The 27640-nt window shown below is 40.2% G+C and overlaps 1 protein-coding gene across 1 annotated transcript; it reads left to right on the top strand.

The window, feature by feature from the left end:
- Window positions 1-6704: 6704 nt before the first annotated feature.
- On the top strand, window positions 6705-27105 carry Dnaja2 (DnaJ heat shock protein family (Hsp40) member A2). Its single transcript, XM_055621076.1, has 9 exons — window positions 6705-6891; window positions 8067-8126; window positions 8620-8843; window positions 14411-14491; window positions 14718-14851; window positions 16758-16954; window positions 24348-24492; window positions 24631-24758; window positions 25323-27105. Exons 1-9 carry the CDS (start codon window positions 6814-6816, stop codon window positions 25512-25514), a joined length of 1239 nt encoding a protein of 412 aa, XP_055477051.1. The 5' UTR covers window positions 6705-6813; the 3' UTR covers window positions 25515-27105.
- Window positions 27106-27640: the final 535 nt, after the last annotated feature.

Genomic DNA, 27640 nt, shown 5'->3' with positions numbered 1-27640 from the left:
TTTTACAGCCGAGGTGGTGGTAGTACATGCCTTTAATCCCAGCACTTGGGAGGTAGAAGCAGGTGGATCTCTATGAGCTCAAAGTCAGCCTGGTCTACAGAGTTCCAGGACAGCCAAGGCTGCACAAAAAAACTGTCTCAAAAAGAAAGCACTCCCCTGGGAAAAAAAAAAAAAAGGATTTAATTTTACTTACTTACTTTGGGTATGCTAAGTACACCCAAGATACATTTTAAGTGTTTACGCCACAAAACAATGTAAGTGCAGTGATGCATATGCTAATTAGCTTGGTTGGAATAATCACTTGACAAAATAAGCACATATAAAACCATCATATTGTACTTCATAAATATATACAAATTGTTCTACTAGTAGATTTGTTAATTTTAAAATAAATTTAAAAGTATTTCTTCTTAAGCATACTCTGAATGTTAATAGCTTATTTTTATGATAGGTAGTGTTAATAGTCTATCTTGAAGTTAGAGCATGCCTGTGGGGATTATCTTGACTAGGTAATCAATGAAGGAAGACCTGCCTAGAGTAGGTGGCACCATTTCCTGGCTAGAATCCGGGACTGTGTAAAATGGAGAAAGAGGACCTATGGGAAAACTCAGTAAGTTAACATGTTTGCCACCAAGTTCAAACCCAGGGGCCCACTTATGGGAGAAAGCATACTCCCACGAGTGGTCCTCCCCGCTCCACATATGGGCTGTGACATACATGCAAACACACACACACACACACACACAGAGTGAGAGAGAAGATAAGCACTAACATTCATTCATTGATCTCTGCTTTATTTTTTGGTTGGTTGGTTGGTTGGTTTGGTTTTTTGAGACAGGACTTCTCTGTGTAGCCTTGGCTGTCATGGACTTGGTTTGTAGACCAGGATATCCTTGAACTCACAGAAATCAGACTGCCTCTGCCTCCTGAGTGCTGAGATTAAAGAAGTGTGCCACAACTATGACTACCTGACGATCTCTGCTTCTTGATTACGCTGCAATATGATCAATTCAAGTTTCTGTTGCATTAACTTCTCTGTCTCAATAAACTGTAGTCTCAAATCATGAACCAAAATAAGCCTTTCTCCCTTAAGTTGTTTCTGTCATTGTTTTCTATCACAGAAACAGGAGAAGCAATTGGCACAATTTATTAGTTGGTGGTGGGTTTGTTTTTCATTGTTTTTGTTTTTTGAGACAGGCGCTCCCTGCAGTCCAGGCAGGCCTTGAACTAACAGCAACCCTCCTAAACTATCACCTCACCACTGGTGGCCTAAGCCACCACTTGGGCTGCATTTAATTTAAGTAATTTAAATGAATGTTTATTTTTGCCTCACCCTCATTTCCACCTTAAGTTCAAAATATATCCAGAATCTAACCATTCTTAACCAACTCCACCATTTCTACATTAGTTCAAATAATATCTAACCTGGATTTTTTTTATTCTTTTGGGGTTTTAAAAAAGAGTTTATTACATTCATGTGTGTATGTGTGTGTGTGCACAACTGTACAACTATATACACCATGACATGCATATGGAGGTCAGAGAACAACTTTCAAGATTCAGTTTTCTCCTTCTACCATGTGGGTCCCAGGGATTGAATGCAGGTCATACGGTCTGGAAGCAAGTACCTTTACCATTTCCCTGGTTCATTTTATTTATTTATATATATATATATATATGAATATTCATAAATATGAATATACATATTCATATGTATATACCCACACCATCATACATATAAATACATCTACAAAAAGTTTAAAAATACATATATACACATACACATGTATGTATATATATACATTTAATTTTCTAAATTATGTGTATATATGTATATATGTATGCGTATATATATGTATATATGTGTGTATATGCATATGAGTGCTGGAGCCCACAGAGGCCAAAGGTATTGGATTCTATGAAGCTGGAATTACAGATGTTTGTGAGCTGCTTGATGTGGATCCTGGAACTGAACTCAGGTCCTCTGGAAGAGCATCAAGTTCTGAGCTATCCCTCCAATCATATTTTGGATTTTTAAGACAGGGTTTTGCTGAAGAGCTGAGTCTGGCCTGGAACTCAGGATGCCTCAGCTTTCTGAGTGTTAGGATTCAGGTCTATAGTACCATTTTGGCTCATCAGACTGGGTTTCACTACAACAGCTTTTCAATAAAGCTTAATGCTGGTTTCAAAACAAAACTTGTGGGTTTAAGACTTAGTTCAGTAGTAGCATTACAGTTGCCTAACATGGGCAAAGGTCCTAAGTCTAATCCCCAGCACTGAAAAAGAAAAGAAAAACCAAACAAAAACCCTAATCAGAACCTTTAAATGACCTTCCTAGCTCACTCAGACTTAGTCATATTTATAATGGATCCCAGTCCCCACAATTTTCTGACATTAGCTTTTCCAAGACATTTCTAAATTGCTTCCTAGTCATACTAGCCTCCTTACTTTAATTGTTAGGCATGTTCTGCCTTCAGGGATTTCATCAAATGTCTTCACAGCTAACTGCTTCATTTTGTTCAGATCACTTTAAATTTCAAGTTTTCACTTTTCTTTTTTTCTAGAAGGCACATTACCATTTGACACCTTACATGGTTATTTTCTATTTGCCTTCCCCCAGTAGGATGTAACTTCTAAAATGACCATGAATTTTCTTTTATGGTGGTATCTCTAGAACTGAACAGTACCTGACACATAGTAGGTCCACTATAAGAAGACTGACATGCAAACTTCCAAAGGAGGGAAGCAACTAACAAAGAGTCCTACCCAGTAGGACTATGTATTACAACAGCCAGTATGGCACGATAGCCCCCAGGGTACTGTAGTAGCACACACACCTTGGCACTAACAAAGAGCTCACTAATTAGACTCAAGATATGCTCAGCAACAGAGAAATCATGGCTGGTGCTGGTAGCCTAGCCTCCTTAGTCCTAGTGAAGTTATGGCTCTTGGTGGAGAACCATCACTTTACTAAACCACCGTAATCCCTAACTACATTCTAAATATTTGTCCCACACATAAATGTAGTCCTCACGAATCACAGAAACATCTTTTTTGAAACAGACAGGGATGATTAAGAAAACCAAATTAAACCAGGTATGGTGGTACATGTCTTTAATCTGAGCACTTAGGGAGGCAGAAACAGGAGGATCAATGTGAGTTCAAGGCTTACAAAGCAAGTCCAGGACAGCCAAGGTTATACAGAGAAGCCCTGTCTTGAAAACCAAAAAAAAAAAAAAAAAAGAGAGAAAAAAAAGAAAGAAAGGAAGGAAGGAAACCAAATCATGGAGCCCAGGAACCCAGTCCCAATGGACACATCCAGAACTTTTGAACCCAAGGATCAGGGAACACTGAGGAAGAAGGTATGGAAAGAATGAAAGAGCCAGAGACTCAAGTAATTTTCTGTGAGACTGTGTTTCCTACTAAGGTCAGAAGCTATACCCCATAACATCTTACCACTATGACTGCTTAAACATGAACCGAGTAAGAACAACAATAGACTTGGTAAAGTGCACAGGGAAAGTCCTTAAGGCTTCAACCCTACACCAAGAACTACTGGCAACTATGGAATGCTGACAGTGGGAGAAATAGTGCCCCTTAAGGAAGCAAAAACTGACTGTTATACAATACCAAATGGTCAGCCTTGAAAGAACATTTTAATAAATAAAAAAAAAGAATAAAGGAAGTGCTAGTTAAAAGCAAAAAGCAAAATACTTTCTGAATAATATATACAGGATTGTCTAAAATAATAAACTGCACACTTCTACATTTAATTACCTGTGAATAGGAACGACCTCCAAAATATAATAATGTAACTCATACACTCCTTCCCCAGTTCCTATCCATCTCCTTTATCCCAACCTGATAACAATCACAAGCATACTCAATCACAAATAAAGGAATTGAACAACACTATAAGCTTGCAAGAAACCTGAAATCACCTTAGCCTCAAACTAAATTATTTGCCTAATGAGAACAGCCCTCAGATCCACTGTGACTCAGCATTTTATGATCCTTAAATATGAAATAAAATGAGGGTGTTTCCTTCTTCCTAGCATTAGCTAAATAATAGAGCTAAGATAAAGGACGTATCTCAAAAACTCAGAAAATGTCTAAAGTGCTAGAATGCTCAGTTACACAGGTTTAACTCAGGCGAGGCCAGGAAAGACAGCATGTATCAGATGACGCACAGAGCTGTTCTGAAATAACTTGTGACCCTACAAAATTAGCAGACAAGATGCTGACTACAATTACAACTCAGAAATGAACACAATATTATAAATAAATAAACAAACACAAAAGTTAAAAAATGGTTTAGAGGTAAGTAATAAATAAATAAAGTAACAACTGAAGGAATTTCCAGATGCTGGTTACCACAATATCACAAGCTAAAACTTAATCAAGTGAAGATTGTTCCCCCCTTACAACAAAGAAAAAAGATAAACTAAACTAAAAGTGAAACCAACGGGAAAATCCTGTTCTTTTCAACAGTTCATGGACAGAAATAAGATAAAAATAGTAACTATACATAGGTACTTCCTTTCCTGTGTAGCTGAATCTGGCTGAAAAGGGGAGAGAAATGGAATTAATCAGCAAGCAGGGATGTGAGAACATGAGAAGGGAGTAAGGCACATTAATCACACAATAGAGGAGTAGAAGAAGCCCAGGGAAGCCAGATATTTCAATGAATAAAGACAGCAGAAACAGCCTGTAGGTAAGTGGGCCAAAAATAAAGCTCACACTTCATTGCTTTTACTCCTACTGTTTCCACGTCCCAAGCATTGGGACTACAGGTTTGAGCTACCACACTGCATTTATGTGGTTATGGAGATAGAAATCAGGGCCTTGAAAAACAAATTTGTTCACTGATTTATTGCAAAGCCAAAGAGCAGCCTAAATTAAAAAAAAAAAAAATTAAAGCAGTTGAATCAAAAGTTCCCTTTTTGTTTTTCTACTTTCTCTTTCCCTTTTCGCTAGAGGCTGAACCCAGGGCCTTGGTGCATTCTATGAAAGCATTCTACCAACTAAGCTACATCCCCAGACCATAATACTATTAATAAATGCCATCTTACACTGAGGAAACAACCCCAGGAAAGTAAATTGCATAGCTCACTGTTAAGGCAGAGGAAGACTACCAGCTTACACAATCTAACTTCACGATTTACACTGTCTCATAGGAACATCTCAAATTGGTGAAAAGTGGAGAAAAGGCATTTCATAGTATTAGATAGGAGAAAATCCCTAGTCGTTTTAAATGGGAATAGGACTTATGCTTTTGATGACTGAGGGTCTTTGTAACATTCAAAGCCACAAGAGAGGATAAGCTGACTTCGAAGCAAGTGTGATCAGGCTTCAACATCTGTCACTACCTTTGATTTGGCTGATCTGGGTGTGTAGGTAAGTGTTCCCTTTCCTCTTCATTGCTTCATGTTTGTCCCCTACTGAAACTTTTCAACATTTGGTCAAAAAGGATGACCTTCCCCAATAGAGGGGGACTAGTCTTTGTCCAAGGGTATACAATAGCTGTGATCTCCTGCTAGAACTTCCAAGTAAGTTCTCAAAACCAGATAGCGAATCTATATCCTATTAAAGAATTTAGACCCACATTTGAGAACAGCATTCATGTCATAAATCATGTCTACAAAATAAGCATAGTGGGGCCTCAAATAAGACAGGAAGGTTCTCCAGGTTATGAATCAAGGAAAACATCACAGATGGAGCATTTTGAATGGTAGAAGAAGCACCTGATATTTTCATCAGACTCCTGAGAGATTTCAGGCTAAATTTTGGAAGTCCTTAGCATGGCAGTGAAGGCCCTTCCACAGCTTGGCCAGGAAGAATGACAAGAAAGCATATTATCTCGATTGACAGACTTAAGGTCAATGAGCATTTGTTTACTAGTTCAGGTTTTAACAGACCACAAATGTTTTACTATCGGAAAGGTAGTTAGAAGGCAAGCTGTATATTTTGGTACGTCGTAGAAGCACAGAAATCATTCGAGCTAAAGCAAATGAGAATCGGCTGACAATCACCAAGTGATGGCACGCGGCCAGACTGCTTTATGTCAATCAAACCTTTGGTGTTAGTTAATTTTAAAGCTGTGAGGTGAGACAGTTTAACACATGATCGGTGGAACAGGGAGGCTTTGATTTATCTGAATGCCCCAAACCAATTTTAAAAGGGCGCTATTTGGGGAATGTGTAAAGAGAATTGTCCTTTCTTTCGAAGTGAGAGGCTTGGCTACGCCTTTAAAAACTCGTCTGCCATATATATATATACATACATATATATATGTATATATGAGTATTTATGAATGAAATTGCTTCCCATACGCAGAGATGCTGAGGGGGGAGTTAAGGAGATGAAATGAATTGGTGAACCTGTTGGTAAAATCACACTGGGGGTGTAATACGCTGTTTGGGAACCTCACACCCACCCACGTGCTGTTTTTCACCACGGCCCCGGAGCACCACCGCAGGGGGATTCCAGGCCGGCTTCTTCCCCTCAGGCCTCAGCCGCACCGAGTTGCTCAAGAACGCCGCCCGGAGCTCCCCTCCAGCGGGCGCCCCGCGTCACCAACCGGCGTCAGCAGAAGAGCCCACCTGCCGCTCACCGGCGCCCACCGCCCCGCCGCCCCGCCCGCCTCCGGGGCGGGCCCGTGAGGCGACGTCATGGCGCTGCGCCGGGTCAGAGTTCAGCCCCGCCCTCCTCCCCGTGCCGTCTCCTCCGCCTGCGCCGCCGCCGCCGCTCGTGGTCCGGGTCGCGCTCCTTCCGCTCCGCCGCCTGCTCGCGAGTGCTGCCCGGCAGGCCGCCATGGCGAACGTGGCCGACACGAAGCTGTACGACATCCTGGGCGTCCCTCCCGGCGCCAGCGAGAACGAGCTGAAGAAGGTACTGGAGCGAGCCGGCGGGCGGGCGGGGTGAGGGCGCGGGGCCTGCGCGGTCGCGGCGGCCTGAGCCGGGCTGAGGCGCGGCGGCGGCGGCGGAGGCGCCGTCGGCTCGGCTGACCTTGGGCCTCCGCCCGCCGGCCCTGCGCAGACGCGGCCCGCCAGCTCGTCGCCCCCGGGCCACCCGGAAAAACAGGTCGGACCGCGGTGCCTGCGCCGCGCGGCCGGGGAGGAGCTGACCGCCGGCGCCGGTGTGGGGCCGCGGGCCGCAGGCGCCGGCGCTGAAGCTCCTCCCTCGCCCGGCAGCCCGAGCAGCGTGGGTCTGTTTGGAGGCATTGTTCTGTGGGCACCTCTAAATACCCGTGGCCGCTTCAGGGATGAGTCCTGTGTCCCAGCCAAACACCTGAGTGTACGCTCCACCAGAAATAAGACATCTCATTGTTGTCCTTTGTAGTGGTACAGAATCATCTCGGGATTTCAGAGCTCTTAGGGCATTAATAAAGTCCCACAGCATCTCCTCTGGCTGTCGGTGTCCAATCTGAATTTGTAAACTGAGAAAAATGAGAATGTCCCGTAAGCAGTGGGACCGGTGAAGTCCAAAGGAAAAAGACTTCCTGTTACCCTACCGGAAATGGTAGGCTGTGTTATATAATTCATGAGCCTGAACACTTACATGGTGCATGCCCAAATCACTTAATTGAGAGTATGTAGCTTCACTTCCATCCAGGATCCCCGTCAACCAGTCGTGAGCTAATGAAACATCGGGTTTTTTTTTTCCTGTTAGAGGGTAGGTAGGAGCCAGCATGGGCAGCAGAAGCATCCTTTGCTTAATTTATAGTAGTCCTTGAGTTTCTGTAAAGCGTAGTCACTTAATCGGGAATTTGTTTGGTTATTGTGGTTTTCTTGGTTGCTGGCCATCAAAGACATTTGATAACAGTAAAAGTAATAATGTTTCAGCGACCTTTTCTTCGCAGTTTTTTTTTTTTTTCACCTTTTTTTCGACAATAATTTTGGGTACATTATTAGCATGTAGGCAATATTTAGATGAAAAATGTCAAAGAGTTCTGATGAGTAAGTGACGTTTTTGGAAGGCTGTAACTGTGGAATATTGTTTCCAGAAAAGTGAATTTCTTAAATTGTTGGCTGTGTATAACTTTTTTTCCAAAATCTTTTTTGAAGGCATACAGAAAGTTAGCCAAAGAATACCATCCTGATAAGAATCCAAATGCTGGAGACAAAGTAAGTTATTTGAAGTTTTACTGTTTGGGTTTTAGTTTTAAACTGAAGTTTAAAATAAATCACCTTCCCAGAAACAAGGAATGTTGTAGGGAAACCAATTATGTCTACAGAGTGAATTTTTTGTTACTATTTTAACTTACCTGAAAATGCCATAATGAAACCTAATGCTTGTAATAATTTTTAAAAATAAGAAAAATGATAGCTATTGTGATAGCTCACTTGATTGACGATGGAAGGAAAGTTGTCCTTTGACCTCCATACATGCTCCCACACTCACATTATAGAGACACAGTCATGATGATGATGTCTTTCAGAGGACTGTTTTAGTTTTACAGTGAGAATGCTAAGATTTTGAGCAGTAGGTGGTAAAGAGGAACTCAAAGGTAACTTGAAGCTGTTTTTTAGGATTAGGTAGCTTCTGGGTTTCTTAAGTCTTTCTCACATTCTTCCACTTAAAAACCCAATTGTTTTCATTTTTACTTTTTCCTTATAGTTTAAAGAAATAAGCTTTGCCTATGAAGTATTGTCAAATCCAGAGAAGCGGGAGCTATATGACAGATATGGAGAACAAGGTCTACGGGAAGGTAGCGGCGGAGGTAGTGGCATGGATGATATCTTCTCGCATATTTTTGGTGGAGGATTGTTTGGCTTCATGGGCAATCAGAGTCGAAGTCGAAATGGCAGAAGAAGAGGCGAAGACATGATGCATCCACTGAAGTGAGTCTCTTTAAAAAGTGCTTCTCCAAATGGTGAGGTGCAGAATGTACTTATAGAACATTGTGTTCTTTGTTTAAATTTTTACTGTGTTCTCGTTAAGTGACTAAATAAATCAATTGAGTTTATTGTGCTTCAGATCTTAAAGGATATAGGGGTGCTCTAGAAATGTAGGTCAGTTGGTAAGTGCTTACCTCACACATGCGTGATTCTAGATTTGATCCTGGGCACTGCATACCTATAATTACAGCCCTGGGAAGGTGGAGACAAAGGATCACAAGTTCAAGGTCATATACACTCAGCTGAATAGCTAGGTCAGTCTGGTTTACCTGTAAGCCTGTCTGAAAACAACCAAGATCCCAAAAAATAGTTGGTGTTTACTGATATCTTTTTCATGGGCTTGTTATATGATAGAAAATTTCAAGTGTGAAGGTTATATGCTTTGAAGTATTTAAGTCCAGGCTTAAAAAAAATGGTTGTTTGCTTAGATTATTTACATGGTAAAGTCTCTCAATCTCATTACTTGATCCTCAGTGTTAACTCCCCTAAATTGGTTTCCGTGGTGCTTACTGGCTTCTAGCCTGGTATAACCTGCCAACAAATGAATGTTGTGGACCTAGATTTTGGACTAAGACTCCACAGTTCTACAATCTGAAAATAACCATTTCACTTTATTTTGTAAATTATTTTCATTAATAATGGTTTTAGTAACAAATGCTGAAAACTGAATTGAGGGAGAGTGTGTGTGTTGTGTGTTAGGACAAAAGTTTCATGAAACCAAGGCTGATTATGAATTCCTTGTATCTTGCTTCCACCCCAGAAGTGCTAGGATTACTGTGTTGCATGATCATGTTCTCAGTTGTTTATTTAAAGTGTTTTAGTTATGGCTTTTGATGTTATTATGGGGAGGACAAGTGCCACAGTGCACACATGAAGATCAGGGGACAAATTGTGGAATTGATTGAGTTGGTTCTTCTACCATGTGGGTTTCAGGGATTGAACTCATGCAGGTTTGGTGGTAATATAAGAGTTTTGCCTGCATGTATGTATGCACGCCACACAAGTGACTGGTGCCCTGGGACGTAAGAGGGTGTCAGATCCCCTAGAACTAGAGTTACAGATGATTGTGAGCAGCCATGTGGGCGAAACCAAAACTGGGTCCACTGCAAGAATGAGTTCTCAGCCCCACCATATTTAGCTTTCTATACAAGTGCTGGGGATGAACCTGGGTACGAATGAATGCTTGTGCTGCAGGCACGTTACCAATTGATCTGTCTTCAGGGCACCCGCCACCCCGCCGCCTTTTTAATGTAGAGCTGCAGCTTGTTAGCTGGCCTGCCACACAGGATGATCTCCTACCGCCTTCCCGAATGCTAAGATTGCAGGTGTGCACCGTCGTACTTGCCGACTAACGTTCTTTTGATTGGCTCTATAATTCCATTTCATAAACTCAGCTTCTATGTGATGGACAGGGGGGTTATAGTAAATATTGTTGCTGTACATGTCTTTGTGTGTAGTTTTATCACTCTTTGGCAGATTCCCAGCCAAGCATCCATGGCTTTATTTATTTATTTTTGAGATAGTCTCTCACTGTAACCAAGGCTGACCTTGACTTCATAGCAACCCATCCTGCTTCAGCCTCTCAAGTGTTGGGATTACAGGTGTGAGGCTCTAGTCCCTGATTTGACATCCATGTTTTGAAGCTGATAAAATCTAATAGCTTTATAGAGGAATTTTGCCAGTTTAAGGCTCACTGGAGAGTGCAAATATTGTCAGATCATTTCCTTTTCTGGTCTTGTAAGACTTAAGACGAAAATCAATATTTTGGATATCGTGGTGTGTTGTTGGTAATTTTTGATCTATAAGTGGTTTTTAAGATTTTTATTTTGCATATGTGTGTTCAAATTTTTATTTTGCATATGGAAGTCAGAGGACAACTTGTGGGGTTTGTTCTCTTTCCCTATGATTGAACTTAGGTTACCAACAAGTGCCTTTATCTGCTGAGCTATCTTGCTCACCTGTGTTACTTTTATACTGTCTGCAATATATGAAAGTTTAAGCTTAAGAGTAACAATTTGGTGAGGTTGAACACCACAAAATACTCTATGTGCCTTGGAGAATGACTGAATTATTTGTTTGTTCCTTTACCTGAATTCAAGGGTTTTAAAATAGTAAGGAAGGCTAATAGTCTGTGTGTACATAGATCAGTGGCACAGCACCTGCTTAGCATGTATAAGGTCAGGTTTACCCTCAGCTCTATGGGGAAAAGATTTCAAAACACAAAAGTAGCCAGGTGTCATGGCTCACGGCTTTAATCTTAGCACTTGGGACAAAGGGGTAAGATTTCTTGAGTTTGAGGCCAGCCTGGTCAACACAGCCAGAACTACATAGTGAAACCCTGTCTCAACCAAAACAAAAAAACCAGAACAATCAAAAATAAACAAGATCATTATTAAATCTGTCATGTAAATGGATAGTATTGGTGAATAATTTTTAGAATTTTTTGATACCTTTTCTTACGATATCTCCTCCAGATGAACCTCTCTTTCTTCCTAACAAATCTCCCCTAATTTCCTGTCATTTCTTCCCTTGGCCCTTTTTATTTAATTACAGTTCCCTGCATGAACATGGGTGATGGGTTATTTACTTGAGCAAGGTCAACTTACCATTTGCTGCATCACTGAGAGTGAGTCCCTTCTCTCAAGCAGCCATTAACTACAGCTCCTCACGGAGGGCTCGGGCTGTTTTGTTTTTTGAGATTAGTTTGGAAATTGATCTTTTAATTGACCTATGCTATATATGAATAAAATTGTTGTGTTTGATCGTTTATGTATGTACATAAACACACATGTATATATAGTTTGTATGTTTATGTGAGACTGGATTTTTCTATTTAACCTTGTCTGGCCTCAAACTTGCTATATAGAAAAGGTTGACTTTGGACTTTGGTGATCTTCCTGAATGAGTATTAAGATGATAGGTGTGCAGTCCAACACTTTCAATCGTTTTATTTTAAAGAAACGTTTATTACTTTTTAAACATCTGTGTGGGTATTTGGCCTGTGTATATATCTGTACACCATGAGTAGTGAGTGACCCTGGATGCCAGCTATTGAGTTGTCTGGAATTGGAGTTACAGACAGTTGTTTGACATCCGTGTTTGGAATTGAAGCCAGGTTCTCTGCGAGAACAACAGTTAACTGCTGAGGCATCTTTCTAGCCTCCATGTATATTTTTAATAAGTCTTTTTTTTTTTTTTCTGTACCACTTTTTTGGGGTATTATGGATATATAAAATACTGTATTCTTTGGTGTATACAGATTATTTTGGTTCTTTTTTTTTTAGTCTTTTGAGTTGGATATTTTTTCAGGGCCACCATGCCGACATTCCTTATAAACACCAAGGTACTCCATGGCTCCATGTCAGGGCTTCCTCTAGGAGCTCACCCAGCAGCTGGTACAGGCTACCAGCAAGCTGACCTGGTACATCATAGTGCTTTTGGCTGATCCTGTAGCAAGCCCAGACCAGATCTGTATCAACTACTACAAGATGAACTTGCCTGGCCAGGTCTGGAATGTTGTCATCTCCACTTGAGAGCTGGCCCTGCACTGCCATCCTTGGAGCCTTGCTGCACACAGTATTCTGTGCTCATTCACCTGTAGTGATGCTCACCTCCTAACCAGGAGAAAGAAATGGTTTAAAGGGAAAAAAGAGAGTTGTTCAGATATACAGTAGCATGATTTGGCAAACAGGATAAACATCGGAAATAGGAGAAGACAAGGAACAGGACAGGAGCCTTCCACAGAGGACCTCTGAAAGACCAGGGTATCGAAGGAGATACTGAGACTCATAGCCAAACTTTGGGCAGGGTGCTGGAATCCTTATGGAAGAAGAGGGAGATAGACCTGGAAGGGACAGGAACTCCACAAGGAGAACAACAGAGCCAAAATACCTGGGCCCAGGGGGTCCTGCAGAGACTGATATTCCAACCAAGGACCATGCATGGAGAGGAAGGAAGCCCATTGGCTGCTCAGTTTTCAAGTGGGTTCCCTAGGAAGGGGTACAGGACCTGTCTCTGACATGAACTCAGTGGAAGGCTCTTTGATCACCACCCCTTGTGGCATGCAGCCTTGCCAGGCCACAGAGGAAGACCATGCAGCCAGTCCTAATAAGACCTGATAGGCTAGGGTCAGATAGAAGGGGAAGAGGTCCTCCCCTATCAGGGGACTAGGGAAAGGGCATAGGGGGAGAAGAGAGAGGATGGGTGGGAATGGGAGGAGACAAGGGAGGGAGCTGCAGCGGGGATACAACGTGAATAAATTGTAATATATAAATAAAATTTAAAAAAAAATGAAAAGTTGTTCAGATATACAGTATTATGATTTGATAGGGTCTTTAAAAACTGAAATGGTTGAAAGTTTCCCTGTTGAAACTATGTTCTTTTCTCTTCGGCAACAGTATGTGGCTTTTTAAACAAAGAACTAGGTGCCTCTTAATTTTTTAAATTTATTTTATGTGTATGACTGTCTACATACATGTACCTGCACCACCTGTGCGCCTTGTGCCTGCGGAGGTAAGCAGAGAGTCAGATTCCTTGGAACTAGAGATACAGACAGTTGTAATCTTCAATGTGGGTGTTGGGAATTGAACCCAGGTCCTCTGGAAGAGCAGCCAGTGCTCTTAACTACTGAGCCATCTCTCCAAGCACCTAAGTGCCTATCTTAAGCTATAATATACATTTGTAATTTGATCATTCATAGTGTGTGCCTTGCTTCCCTATAAAGCTCTGACTCCAGAATCAGTGCTTGCATGACCTTGGTCAAGTTAGTTAGCTTTTCTGTGCTTAGTTTTATCACATAAAATTGGGTAATAATTGTAGTTAGTAGCTAGGGATTGAGCTTAGTTGCTGGAGTGCTTGTCTGATACAAAGGAATCTCTGGGTTCTCCCTGTGCACATAAAACTGGGCAAGATGATATATGCCTGTAATCCTAGCACTTGAAAAGTAGAAGTGGAGACGGAAAGATCCATAAATTCAGGGTCATTTTTGTCTGCGTTTTGAATTTGAAGCCATTGTGAACCACAAAATCCTGTCTTTAGGGTGTTGCTGATGATCTGGAGTCATCAGTGCATAAGTTGCAGTAAGTTGTTGGTTCAAGAATTTATTAAGTTTTTCTGGGTGGGGTGACACACACCTTAATTGCAGCACTCAGGAGACAGAGGCAAACAGATCTCTTTGAGTTTGAGACCAGCCTGGTCTACAGTGTAAGTTCCAGAACAGCCAGGGCTACACAGAGAAACCCTGTCTCACAGAAAGAAAGAAGGATTAATTTTTGTAATTTTGTATGTGTGTACCTAAGAAAGCCAGAGGCATTGGATTCCCTAGAACTGTAGTTGTAGATGGTTCCAATGTGGCTGCTGGGAACCAAACTCTTGTCTTCTAAAGAGCATTGTCCATATTGATAGTTATTCTTGAGTTCTTTGTTACAAATAGTCACAGTGAAATTTGCCCTGTAAGCTATATTTTAATAATATTGGCACAGTTTGGTTGAACCTGGTTCTTTTCTCTGCAGAGTATCTTTAGAAGACCTGTACAATGGCAAGACAACCAAACTACAACTTAGCAAGAATGTGCTCTGTAGTGCATGCAGTGGGTAAGTGTGTTGTTGCTTACGCAGTATCTGTCACTTTTTGAGTGGCGTGCTCAAAATCTTTATCAGGTAAAATAGTTTCTTGATTTAAAGCTTAACAGGAGCGAAGCATTTTCTGATCCCTCTAAAGATCAGTTTAGTTACTACTGGGAAGTGAAAAGCACAATTCGTATTCTTTAATGACTGTAATGGCTTGTAGACAGAAGTGTGATTTATGCTTTTGCTTCAGCCAAGGTGGAAAGTCTGGAGCTGTTCAGAAATGTAGCGCTTGTCGGGGTCGAGGTGTGCGCATTATGATCAGACAGCTGGCTCCGGGGATGGTGCAGCAGATGCAGTCTGTGTGCTCGGATTGCAACGGAGAAGGTGAATGCGCCACTACTTTCTTTGCTTTTTTTAATATCTTGGGAACGTAGAAGACATTTACAGTTTTGTTTTTTTTAATAAGCTTATATTCATCTTATTTACAAAATGAAGATCCAATAGAACATTAAATAATATACCGTTACTGTTTGGGCCTAGTATCTCTAACCTATGCTGACTTTGAATTGTATATTCAAGGATGATTTGCAGTTCCTAATCTGCCTTACCTTTGAAGTACTGAGATGCTGCCAACGGAGCTAGAAATTAGTCTTTATCACTTACCTAGACCTGGGGGTATTCTGAAAAGTCCTAATTAAGTTCGAAATCTGTTTTTAATAGTTTGGTTTTTAAATGAAGTTTTAAATCAAGGGAAGGAGAGATGTGGCTAGTGTAACTGAGAAATTGTTTTTAATTAGATTAACTTATGTGGTAGAGCTTTGCCTCCCTCACCAACACTGGAGAGTAACCCCAAGTCCTTGAGTGTACTTGGCAAGTAGTGAACAAACCCACCAGCCCTTATTCTGATCAGTTACCACTGCCTATGCCTACCCTGCCCTGATGCTGGCTGGGCATTAAACTAGGATTCTTACCACTGAGCCACGCCCCCATCCTTTGTTTAATGGTTATTAGTATAGTTGTAGAGCTCCCTTTTGCAAATTGTTCTTGTAAGTGCTGAGGTCATTTTTTAAGAAGGTATATATTGGGCTGAGGTGACAAGGTAGTTTCTATAGTGCCTGCCTTATAGCATTAGGGCCTAGCCATGAGTGTAGTCCTAGAATTCCATGTTAAGAAAAGCCAGTAGTATACACGTAACAACCCCTTATGCTAAGGAGAGAAGTTGATCCCAGGTGCACACTGGCCAGCCAGCCAGCCTAACCTACTAACCTCTAGGTTAGTGAAAGTTTCTGTTGTAAAAAGTGGGACAGAAGACAGCTGAGGAATGACACCTGAGCTTGCCTCCCTTCCCAGCTTCTTGTATTCTGCTGAGGTGTCTCTGTATTTTACCTTGTTAAAATTGCTCACTTCACTATCAAAGAACCAAATCAGCTGAACTCTTAACAGTTGAGTTGAACAAGGTATAAATCCCCTCTGCACTGTAGGAAGCAGGGGCAGGAGGATAGTGAATTTCAGGTCTGCCCAAGCAACATACTAGCACCTCTTTTTAAATACAAGGGCACTGGTGCTAGTTATTAGAAAACCTTGCTATTTTCTTTACACTGTTATAAACATCTGGATTTGTAAATCATCATACTATAAGCAAATATCACACGAGAATATCTGCAAAAGAAAAACTATTACTTTAAACTTGATATAGAGTTGTTCGGTGCCAGCTAAACACTCAGACATCTCTAGTTGGTTTTGAGAATTTTCATTAATAGTCAAACTACATAAAAGCAGGATTGGAGGTGTGAGGAAAGTTCAGTGGTAGAACCTGTGTTTTCCCTCGACCTGGGTCTGATCCCTAGTTAATATCTGAGCAAGTCTTTGAAATAAACTGAGGTATCAACTGTACAGTTTAGTAACTGGCCATCAAGAGTATTTGAAGATTGAATATAGATGAGTTCTTAGGTTCAGTCATCCCTATGAAAAGAAAAATTGACATTTTATTTGGATTTTCTCTGTCCAGTGGTAATCTATTTGAAGTTAGAGCTGAAGACCTTTGCAGAAGTGTTGCTAGAATCTGCAGCGTCTGACTTGAGAAACTAAGGAAATGTTAAGATATGTTATACTCTAATCATGGGTTGCTGGGCCCTTTGGGTGACCTTTATAAGATAGGAGTTTCTTCATTCATGGGAACTTCAACCAGTGCTGCCCAACTTGTATCTTTTTGAATTAAGGCATTGTTAAGACTCAGCTTAATATTGGAGTACTCTTTGTTACTGGAAGCTTGAATGACCTCTCTTTGCAGGAGAGGTCATTAATGAAAAAGACCGCTGTAAAAAATGTGAAGGGAAGAAAGTGATTAAAGAAGTCAAGATTCTTGAAGTTCATGTAGACAAAGGCATGAAACATGGGCAGAGAATTACGTTCACTGGGGAAGCAGACCAGGCCCCAGGAGTGGAACCTGGAGATATTGTTCTTTTGCTTCAGGAAAAAGAACATGAGGTAATTTCCTATTGATTTATTCACTTTTTTTTCTTTTTTTGTTTTATTCCGAATTGATCTTTCCTGTGAGAAACAGGATAGATCTGTTTAGATGCCTTGAGTGAAACTGAACACAAACGAAGTTGTTAAGGGGTGACTGGGTTGATTTTTAGCTCACAAAAAGCGTGGCTTACTTACAGAAAGTGACTTATGTAAATAAAACTAAGACAGGTATAGTAAAAAGAACCATCAGTGTTAGTCTTTGCCTTGTTCTTTCTATGTAGATCACCACACCCTTAAGGAATTCTATTGTCTCTGCACCTCATTTTCCCTTCTGTGAAATAAAGCCATTGGACTGTATAGTGTTAGCATAATTTCACTATAGAGCTCCTTGGATGCACTGTGAGTGGGTACAGTCTTCACTCCTTGAAGCACCACTCTTGATTAATCTTAGTATACCTGCTGGATAGATAGCCAGCTAAGTTTTGTAAGTTCAGGAGTTTGTTTGTTTTTTTTTTTAATAGTCTGTTTTACTGTGATGTGAGCAAGGAGCTTATTTAGGTCACAGTATGTATTAGAGGGTAACTTTGTGGCACTTGTTACACAGTGGGCGCTGGGGTTTAAACTCAAGTTATCAGTCTTTTGTGGCAAGCAGTTTTTCTCTCTGAGCTGTATTACTGGCCCAAGTTTCAGAGATTTAAAACTTATTTCAGTTTCTAATTGAATGTGTTACATCTGTTATATTCAAGGCAAAATGAACGTATCTGGCAGTGAGGTCCATTGTATGCTGTTTGGATCATACCACTGAACATGTTTTTTAATTCACTCCCTTACCCCCCTTTTTTTTTTTCTGTCTTATACCCTAGGCTGACCTCAAACTTGTCATCCTTCTTTCTCTGCCCTATTCCACCATGCTTGACTCACCTATAATTTTTAATGTCTTAGTGGCACATGCCTATAATCCCAGGACTTAGGAGGCTGAGACTAGAAAACAATTTTGATGTCATCCAGGGCTAAATAGGAAGACTCTTCCTCAAATAAAAGTAATGGCCTATATGTAGTGTCTTGTCAACTTCTGTCCTTAAAGAGTGTATCTGGGGACTGTTTATATAAAGAATCGTTCAGGAGGCTCATGTGAAAAAACATTTGACACAGAGTTGTGTTTTGTACTTGGCTGAGGTTTATTCAAGAGAGCTTTAAAAGGTTGCATTTACTCTTTATTTACTTACTTTACATAGCCTTGATTCTAGACTACTGGCCACGTCAAGTCTGCTTTAAAACCTCATTCTTAAATGCTTTCCAGGGGCTGGAGAGATGGCTCAGTGGTTAAGAGCACTTGCTTCCCTTGCAAAGAACCCTGGTTCAGTTCCCAGCACCCACAGGGTGGCTCAGAACCTCCTATTTCCTGTTTGTGGGCACCTGCATACATGAGTTGCCTATGCATACACAGAGGCACACACAATAAATCAATGTTATTAGGATTTTCTAGAGGAACAGAACTTACAGAATAAATATGTGTGTCTGTTATATGTATTATTATAAAGGAGGTTTATTAGAATGGGTTATAGGCTGTGGTCCAGCTAGTCCAACAATTATGGTCCACCAGCAGAAAGTCAAAGAGTCTAGTAGTTAGTTGTTTAGTCCATGAGGCCGGATGTCTCAGCTGGTCTTCAGTGTATGCTAAAATCCTGAAGAAATAGGCTGAAATGCCAGTGAAGGAATTGATAGTGAGGGTGAGAGCAAAGAGAGAGAGCAAGCTTTCTTCTTCCATGTCCTTTAATAGGCATTTAGCAGAAGGTGTAGTCCAGATTAAAGATGGATCTTCCTACCTCAAAAGATCTGAGCTAAAGGTATATCTTTCTGTCTCAGAAATCTGTATAAGAAGTGGGTCTTCCCGCTTCAAATTATTAAATTAGTAAAAAAAAAAATCTCTCACTGGCATGCCCAGCCATTTGGGTTTTAACTAGGTGTAGTCAAGTTGACAACTAAGAATAATCATCACATTTAACATAAAAGATAATTGCTAGATAAAATTCAATAATCTCAGATTATTTGATGGTTAAAGAGAAGAACTAGATCTTCAGGGCTTGCTCTTCGTGGCCTTCAAAGACAGTCCAGCTTGATTACAAAGAGCCATTCCATGTCTTAGGCTTTACCTTTGTATACTCTTACAACCTCATGCTGGCTTCCAAGGCAGGGCTGAATCTCTGGTAATCACTGTCCCCGTCCCCACCCTCACCCCCCAAACCTTGGTCCATTCATTCATTTGGTATTTTCCCAAGGAAGAATGTGCCTTTTTTTTTTTTTTTTTTTTTTTTTAATAAATCACTTCAAAATCGCAATAGAGTACAAGGTCATACTGAAAAGCACATTTTAGAATTTGACTTATTTTCACAAAAGTGCTCTCTGGACTGTTCTTTCTGATATATTTGTCAGATCTCATGAAGAAGGATGTATTATTGGGTATTTTGCCTTTTCTTCAGTACTGCATATTTGAGATGGCTGGAAAATGAGAATAGTTTCTAGAATTCTGCTTTAAGGTCTTTCTGGGTTTTTTTTGTTTGTTTGTTTGTTTGTTGCTTTGTTTGTTTTTTTGGCTTTTCAAGACAGGATTTTACTATATAGCCTTGGCTGTCCTGAAACACTTGACTCAAAAATCTGCCTGCCTCTGCCTTCCATGTGCTGGGATTAAAGTGCCTTAAGGTCGGTCTTAAAGGATAAAATATTTATTACTATTTTTGATGAAGCCTGGGTTTTGTAGGGATTAGAAAATGCTCTGTCTCTGAGCCACATCTCCAAGTCCTGAATTTTGTTATTTGAAAATTTTTACTTAGTGGGAGTTTTGATTGCTTCCCATTTATTCTATATTAGTGTGCACAGCACCTACAAGGCAAGAGGTGGAACGCTAGAAAAGTTAGCCACATCATTGAAAGGCGGTAAAGTATGGATTAAACAACAGTGCTTTATGGTACAGGTATCACTATGATATTCTGAGTGTTGTTGCAAATACCTTTAACTCCAGTATTTGAGATTAGAATTGTGGACAGCAGTAGGATTGCATGGAGTTGCCAACTAACTGCTAATTGATTGCCTAGGCTAGAAAGTAGTGAAGAGTACACAGTAGAGTGCCAGCTCTGGTTTTATTGTGACTAAAAGTGAGCCAGGGGTGAGGTTTAGAGCTTGGTTAACTCACCTCACTTGGAAGGAAAAAAAAAAAACTGCAAACCTACTATAGTTTGAACTAGAACATAGGACTTCATTATATGCTCAAGAAAAGCAATGCGTTGTTTTGGACATTTTACCCTGCACTACAAATACTTATCTGAAGAAATTGAGACCATAGTTAGGTTGCGTGAGTGTAGTGGCCAGAACTATGTAACTGGTACAAGCTAATCAGTTTTGGGGGCATTAAGTCATGTGCGTTCATCCTGCTGTGCTGCTCTTCTGTGAGTGCTGGTGTCTGTACAGCACAGGCACAGGATTTTTGTTGTTCCTTCTCAATAACTGCTTTAGAAATTATTGAAACTTAAGAACATTTTACTGTGTGGTGCTTCATTAGTCTTGCTACAAGTTCTCTGACAATAGAGAGAGAAAGGAAAAGTTAAGGATTTATCTGTTTAAATGTTAGCATTAAATTTTCAAGTCGCTACCTCCCCCAAATGATGTTTATTTTTAATTGTAGTTACTCTTGTATTGAACACTTCAGTACAAGAACATGGTGTCACTTCTAGCTCCTTCTGTAGCATTAACAAAAGTGTTTGGTAAAAATTGTTCTTGGAATATTCGTGTCCTGAAACATTGGCATTTTGTAGTACATTTTTCAACAGCATTGAAGCATGCTGCTTTTTAAAAGTCTGATGATCCTGTTACAAGGGACCCTTAATAAATTTGTGTAACTAATATATATTCTTTGATTCTCATACTTGCAAACCTGAGCATCACCTTAGAATTCCTCAGAGGGCTTACTAAATCTACTGAGTTGCTGGGTCAAAAATGTGTATTTCTAACACGCTCCCTGGTACTGTTGAAGGTGATGTTCTAAAGCCATGCTTAGGAGAATTTATTTTATGAGTGAATTTAGGAGTATCATTTAGAAAAAGAACAAACTTTTCAGATGTCTTATGAACCAGCCAAAATATTCTTCAGAGATATTACTGGGTTTTGCATCTCAGATTTGTGGAATCAGTAAGAGAGAGCACTAACTGAGTAAAAGGAGAAGAACATTTCTATTCTTTGCCAAAATAGAAGTGTGAAGTGAACTTGGAAGTCAACTTCTTAGCCCCTCGGAGGACCAGGTATTAATAAAGAAATGGGAGACAGTGCTGGAGGGCTGGCTCAGTGGATAAGCACACTGGATGAACTAACATGAGGACCTGAGTTCAGATTCCAGCACCCACTTAAAATGTTGGCATGGCCACATGTGTCTCTCTAACATGTGGATAACAGAGGTAGGATTGTGGGTTTTAATGGCCACCGTCCTTGCTCTAGGTTCAGTGAGAACGATAGATCAGGACATCCGAAGTCTTCCTCTGCCTTCTCCATGCCTCTCTGTGCACACACATCTGCATATACTACACTCACAGAAGAAAACCTATCTGAAGAAACGGGAAACTGATAAATGGAATGTTCATGTGTTTTAAAGAGATGAGCAGAGATTGCCGAGAAATTTAGGTGTTAATTCTTACTTTTAAAAAAATATATATTTATTTTTATGTACATTTGGTGTTTGGAATACATATATGTCTGTGAGGGAGTTGCATCCACTGAAATTTGAGTTGCAGCCCAGACAGTTGTGAACTGCCATGTGGGTGCAGGGAATTGAACCAGGGTCCTCTAGAAGAGCAGCCAATGCTCTTAACCACTGAGCCATCTCCCAGCCCAGTGTTAATTCTAATGGTGGTTGTGCTTCTTTTGGCATTGTAGGGTCAGTTAGCATACAAATGGGATTGAAATGAAATTAAAGAAGATCTGGTAGTCACTTTGGAGACTGCCTTTGGGCCAGCCAGTTTCTGTTAGCCTGTTGCGGCCTGTAGACATCAAACATTAGCTTGGGGTTTAAAAAACAACAACTAGGCTGACTCAGGATAACCAAGACAGTTTTTGTTTATTTTGGTTTTTGTTGTTGGTTTGTTTTGTTTTTTTGAGACAGGGTTTCTCTGTGTTTGCCCTGGCTGTCCTGGAACTCACTATGTAGATCAGTCTGGCCTTGAGCTCAGAGATCCTCCTGCCTTTGTCCCCCAGATATTGTGATTAAAGGTGTGTGCCACCCACCATTCCTGGCTCCAGCACACTTTCCATTGAACAAATTTAAGTGACCTTTTCATTACAGTTAGTTTTATTTCAACTTAAATTTCAAGTTTTAAACATAGATTTGGCAAGTTCTAAGTAAAAAATACAAATTGAGTATTTTAAAATTGATTCCCCCCCCCCCCGCCGCCCAGACATCAAAGCTCAGGACATTCTTAGCATTTACTCCACCTTTACAATGTTGATGCAAAAACACAGCTCTCACCTTCAAGAGCACAAGAGTTTATTTTGGACCTGAATGATTAACCATAACCTGTAACACGAATTTGGGTTACAGCAAAATCCGTGTTCCAGTAGGGAAGCAGTAACAAAACAAAGAGAGTCACAAGTCAGGGCACTTTCTAAATATATCAGTGGAAAGTAGGTGGTTTCAGAAGGGCCTGGAAAGATGGCTCAGTGGTGAAGAGCACTGGCTGCTCTTCCAGAAGTCCTGAGTTTAATTCCCAGCAACCACATGGCGGCTCACAACTATCTGTAATGAGCTGTCTTCTGGCATGTGGGTGTACATGCAGACAGAATACTGTATAGTAATAAATCCTAAGAAAAAAGAAAAAAAATGTATGGAAATCAGGGTTAGAGAGATAGCTCAGCTTTTAAGATACTGTTTTTCCAGAGGACCTAGGTTCAATTTTCAGCACCCACATGACCGCTCATAACTGTTTTTAAAAGTTCCAGTGGATCCAACTCCCTCATATTGACATACATGCAGGCCAAATATACATAAAAAATAAATTATTTTAAGAAAATAAGAAGCCTGCTCTTTGATCACCTCACCCTGAGGGGGGAACAGCCTTACCAGGCCACAGAGGAAGAAAATGCAGCCACTCCTGATGAGACCTGATAGACTAGAATCAGAAGGAAGGAGAGGAGGAGCTCCCCCATCAGTGGACTTGGGGAGGAACATGGGTGGAGAAGGAGGGAGGGTGGGATTGGGAGGGAGAAGGGAAGGAGCTACAGGGGGGGATACAAAGTGAATAAACTATAATTAATAAAAATAAATAAAAAGAAGAAGAAAATACAAAAATCTCAGCTATAGTCCTCAGATGTTTATCTGATGACTCTTGGCCTTGGGTTGGTAGAAACTACAGTTTTGTTGATACATTTCAAAGGTTTTATCTGTTAAGTCACAGGATGTGAGAGCTGACACAGTGGTGGGCAAATGGCTAATTGGGAGGACTAATGATAGCCCAAGATAAATTACTATCAGGCTGTGGACTTGCAGTGTTCTGGTTTTATCACCCTCACAGAAGGCTTCAGTTTGAAGCTGTTTCTTTCTGGAAACTTTGATTCACACTAATATGCAGTGTATAAGCTTATACTATAAGATTGATTAAGCTAACTTTTTAGCATTTGCTTTGTAATTTACATTAATCACATTTGAATGTTTTACGTTTTCTTGGATTTTTGTTTGTTTTTGAGGCAGGTTTCTCTCCATAACAGCCTGGCTGTTCTGGAATTCACTCTGTAAACCAGGCTGGCCTGTCTCTCGAGTGCTGGGATTATAGGCATATACCACCATGCTGCCTGGCCCAGTTTTGTTGTTTTGTTTTGAATTTATGGTAATGTGTGTTCTCTCTGCTTGTATGTATGTGTACCACATGCATGCCTGGTGCCCACTGAAGGTCAGAAGAGGGCCTTGGATATTCTGTAACTGGAATTATGGATAGCAGTGAGCCAGCATGTGGGTTCTGGGAGCCAAACTCTGCAAGAGTAGCAGTACTTTTAATAGCTGATTATTTCTCCAGCCCCAAGTTTGAATTTTAAGTGAAATAAAACTTCTTTGTACATGTGTGAAGTGCAAAATTGAGCCATTTGCTTTCCTGGCTGCACCTTATTAGTCACACTTGTTGTTTGCTTGTTTTTTTTTTTTTTTTTTTTTTAATACTTCTGGGACTTTTCTTGCCTCATTGGGATCATATAATAGAAGTTTCTGACATACTCCATGAGAATAACTAGCTTTGCTGATAAAAAAGCTTGGAAATTAGGGACAGTGGCACTTTGGTTCTTGCAGTGAATGGTAGAATTAAGATTTCAAAATTAAGGAAGGTTCAGTAGGATGGTATGTGTTCATAACTTTAAAAATGTTTTGTGTGTACTTTGTTGATAGGTGTTCCAGAGAGATGGGAATGATTTGCATATGACATATAAGATAGGACTTGTTGAAGCTTTATGTGGATTTCAGTTCACATTTAAGCATCTTGATGCTCGTCAGATTGTGGTGAAATACCCCCCTGGCAAAGTAATTGAACCAGGTAAATGATTTCATCTGATCCAGGTTGTCCATCTATTGTTAAAATTTGTATTTATAGGGAGTAACAAATATTATTGAATACCTTTCTTGGCTAAAATTCTTATCTGATTTCTTTCTTTCTTTTTTTTTTTAATAATAGGATGTGTTCGTGTTGTTCGAGGTGAAGGAATGCCACAGTACCGTAATCCTTTTGAAAAGGGTGATCTTTACATAAAGTTTGATGTGCAGTTTCCTGAAAACAACTGGATCAACCCAGACAAGCTTTCTGTAAGTTGGTTTTTTTAACATTCCTTAAGCAGCTAACTTTGTGGCTCTCCCTTTGGCTTCTACTCATTTTCTCCTTGCTTCCTTTTGTGTTTCTTTTCTCTTTATTTTGTTTTATTATAGGGTCTCTGCTTACACCTCAGGCTGGCCTAGAACTCCGGGCAATGCCTCATCTCAGCCTTTTGATTGCCTGGGTTGTAGGTCTGACCAACCATGTCCAACGCTTGAGACAGAGTCTCCATGCTGGCCTTTAATTTTTAATGTTTGTGTGGTTGATTTTTGTTGTTGTTCTGAAGATGATGGCTGATACAAATGTTTATGGGGCGAAGCAAGGATTGATTAAGTGGCTGGAGGATGGGTTACAGTCTTTGAACTCTGGAGAGCAGATCCCTCAGCCAGCATTCTATTTAGAAGTACAGTGGAACATTTCTGCAGTGAAGTTTTCTAGTGTTTAAATACGGATATTTATTTTGTACAAGTGTTAGCTACATAGTGAGAAGACCCTGTCTGAACAGTATTTGAGTGTATCTGTGTGTGTATACACATCTCCTCTTTTGTTTCATGAAGGAATTAGAAGATCTCCTGCCATCTAGACCAGAAGTTCCTAATGTAATTGGAGAGACAGAAGAAGTGGAGCTTCAGGAATTTGATAGTACTCGAGGCTCTGGAGGTGGTCAGAGGCGTGAAGCCTATAATGATAGTTCTGATGAAGAAAGCAGCAGCCATCATGGACCTGGAGTGCAGTGTGCCCATCAGTAAACTGCAGGCAACTGCACAGGTGGATTTTCTTTCCACATTTGCCCAGATTTGCCAGCTGCTGGAGTACCTGATGAGTCCAGATGAACTGACGGACATCTGTTGATCTATGTGTAACTTCTAAAATTGGTATAGTATCCACAGAGTGTGTAATTTAAACTAACCACGAAGCTTTACATCTTCATTTCGACTGTTCTGTAGCAGAGTAAAGCACTTGAAATAAGACTCCCTTTCACATGTGGGTTATAAGTTTCAGTCCTGGTATCTGCTTGATTTTTATCAGTTTGTGTAGACTTTATGTTTCATATTTTAAACTCAAATCCAGCATTGTAAAGTTTGTACAATTTGTCCTGAAGCTTTGTGTTTGGCTGCACCTGCATAAGCTGCTACAAATAGAATAAAGAATTCATAGCCTGTATCTATCATTTAGATGCATGGAAAAATGGGCTTTGCACACAATGGGTTTGAAGCTGACTGGGAACAATGGAAAAATTACATTAGCCATGGTTGTAAAGTTTTTTGGCTTTTTTTTAAAACCATTTTGTGAAAGGTTTCTGAAACTTGATAATAAAAAGCAGTTGGTGTAAATTATTCTGTGTCACATTTTTAGAAAGAAGAACATATTTTGAACTGTAAAAAAGTATTCTTTACACTGAGGAATGAGTCTTTGGTTCTGGTTTTTAAACAGCCTTTAAAAATCCATTGGCCTGAGGCTTTTGCCTTAAGTATCGGCCCATTTCATAGTTTCAAAACACTAAGATTGGTTGAAACGAGCTTTCTTTTCTTCAGTTGATGCTCTGTAGCATCAAGAACATCCAAGTTATCTAACTCCTAAGTTACCCTGAACATTAGGACAAGCCCAGGCCTCTGTTAGCTTCTTGTACCCCACTTGTGGAAAATAAAGTAATAGATCAATAGTAAAACTATGTTTACACAGACCTGTTAAAATGCTGTTTTAATGAAATGTTATGAAAAGCTGCTCTGTCTAATTAAGTTGAATATCTGAATTTGGGGAAGCATTGACTGATATTCTATGACTCTTAGGCTAGCAAAGGTTTGCAAAGTGGCTGAACCAGCAGTGCAGGAGGGTTCAGGTTGATCCATGACCTGATCAGCATTTCACTTTAATTACAACTGTCCTGATGGGATGAAAGATATGTTTGCATCTTCTGATGATTACTCTTTCATTCCTGCAGTATTTTTAAAACATGTCCAATTGAGGCCCAAGTGGTACCAGGTACACACATTTTACATTTGTCAAAGGAACAACAGGACAAAAATGGAAATGCAGATTTTTCAATGTAGTATACCATCTCTTGAGTCTGATAGCACTTGAGTTCATTTCTAGAGCTATTAGAACCTCGATGGAAAAAAAAAAAAATGTCCCAAAACTAATCAAGACCTGTGAGGGTTAAATTACTGCCCTATCTACTCTACCTCCATTGTACAAAAATATTTTGCAACAAGCCTGGGCGAGATTCAACAGCGTAATAGTTTTGTATTTGAGGCTATTTCCCCAGAACACTTTAAGCCTAAGCAATGCAGTGATAATATTACCTTTGTAACCTTTCCAATAAAGGTTTATAAAACAGTTGCTCAGCAGTCTTCAGTTCTTCTGCCTAGAATGTTTGTGCGAGCTTGCATGGGTGTGTGCGTGGTGCTGGGGACTGAACTCAGGCCCTTGGATATGCCAAGCAGCTGGTTTCCCAGCTGAGTAATCTCCAGCTGCACAGGGATTTTTTTTTTTTTTTGACTAGAGAAAAAAAAAATTATAAACAGGAAACCTCTGACCTATAAGTGCTTCTAACAGAATCACTTTATAGCATTCATACCATAAAGTTTATCTTTAAGAACATGCCCATTTCAGTATTTTCCCATATATTTTTGTGTAGCACTCACTAGTCTGTTAATTATAGAATTTTTCATCATTCCAAAAAAAAAAAAAGCGGGCAGAGGCTGGTCTACAAAGTGAGTTCCAATACAGCTGCAGTTACAGAGAAACCCTGTCTAGAAAAACAAAACCCCTAATTAGTCTCATTTCATTCTCTCTCCAACCTTTTTTGCAGTCCCTAATTCTGTTTAGATATTACAGTGAAATACGTTTTTGAGTTTTAGTCTTATCCATCATA

Source organism: Psammomys obesus, unplaced genomic scaffold (assembly GCF_907164565.1).
Source record: "Psammomys obesus unplaced genomic scaffold, mPsaObe1.curated_primary_1811, whole genome shotgun sequence".
NCBI classification, from domain to species: Eukaryota; Metazoa; Chordata; class Mammalia; order Rodentia; family Muridae; genus Psammomys; species Psammomys obesus.
The sequence above is the reverse complement of the archived record's forward strand: the minus strand, read 5'-3'. Positions and strand labels throughout refer to the sequence as shown.

What these genes read in the sequence shown, in the direction of transcription:
- Dnaja2 (XM_055621076.1), top strand. Translation starts at nt 6,814, where the DNA reads ATGGCGAACGTGGCCGACACGAAGCTGTACGACATCCTGGGCGTCCCT. An exon ending in ATCCAAATGCTGGAGACAAA is followed by an intron (nt 8,127 to 8,619) that starts GTAAGTTATTTG and finishes TTTTCCTTATAG; the next exon opens with TTTAAAGAAATAAGCTTTGC. An exon ending in TCAACCCAGACAAGCTTTCT is followed by an intron (nt 24,759 to 25,322) that starts GTAAGTTGGTTT and finishes TGTTTCATGAAG; the next exon opens with GAATTAGAAGATCTCCTGCC.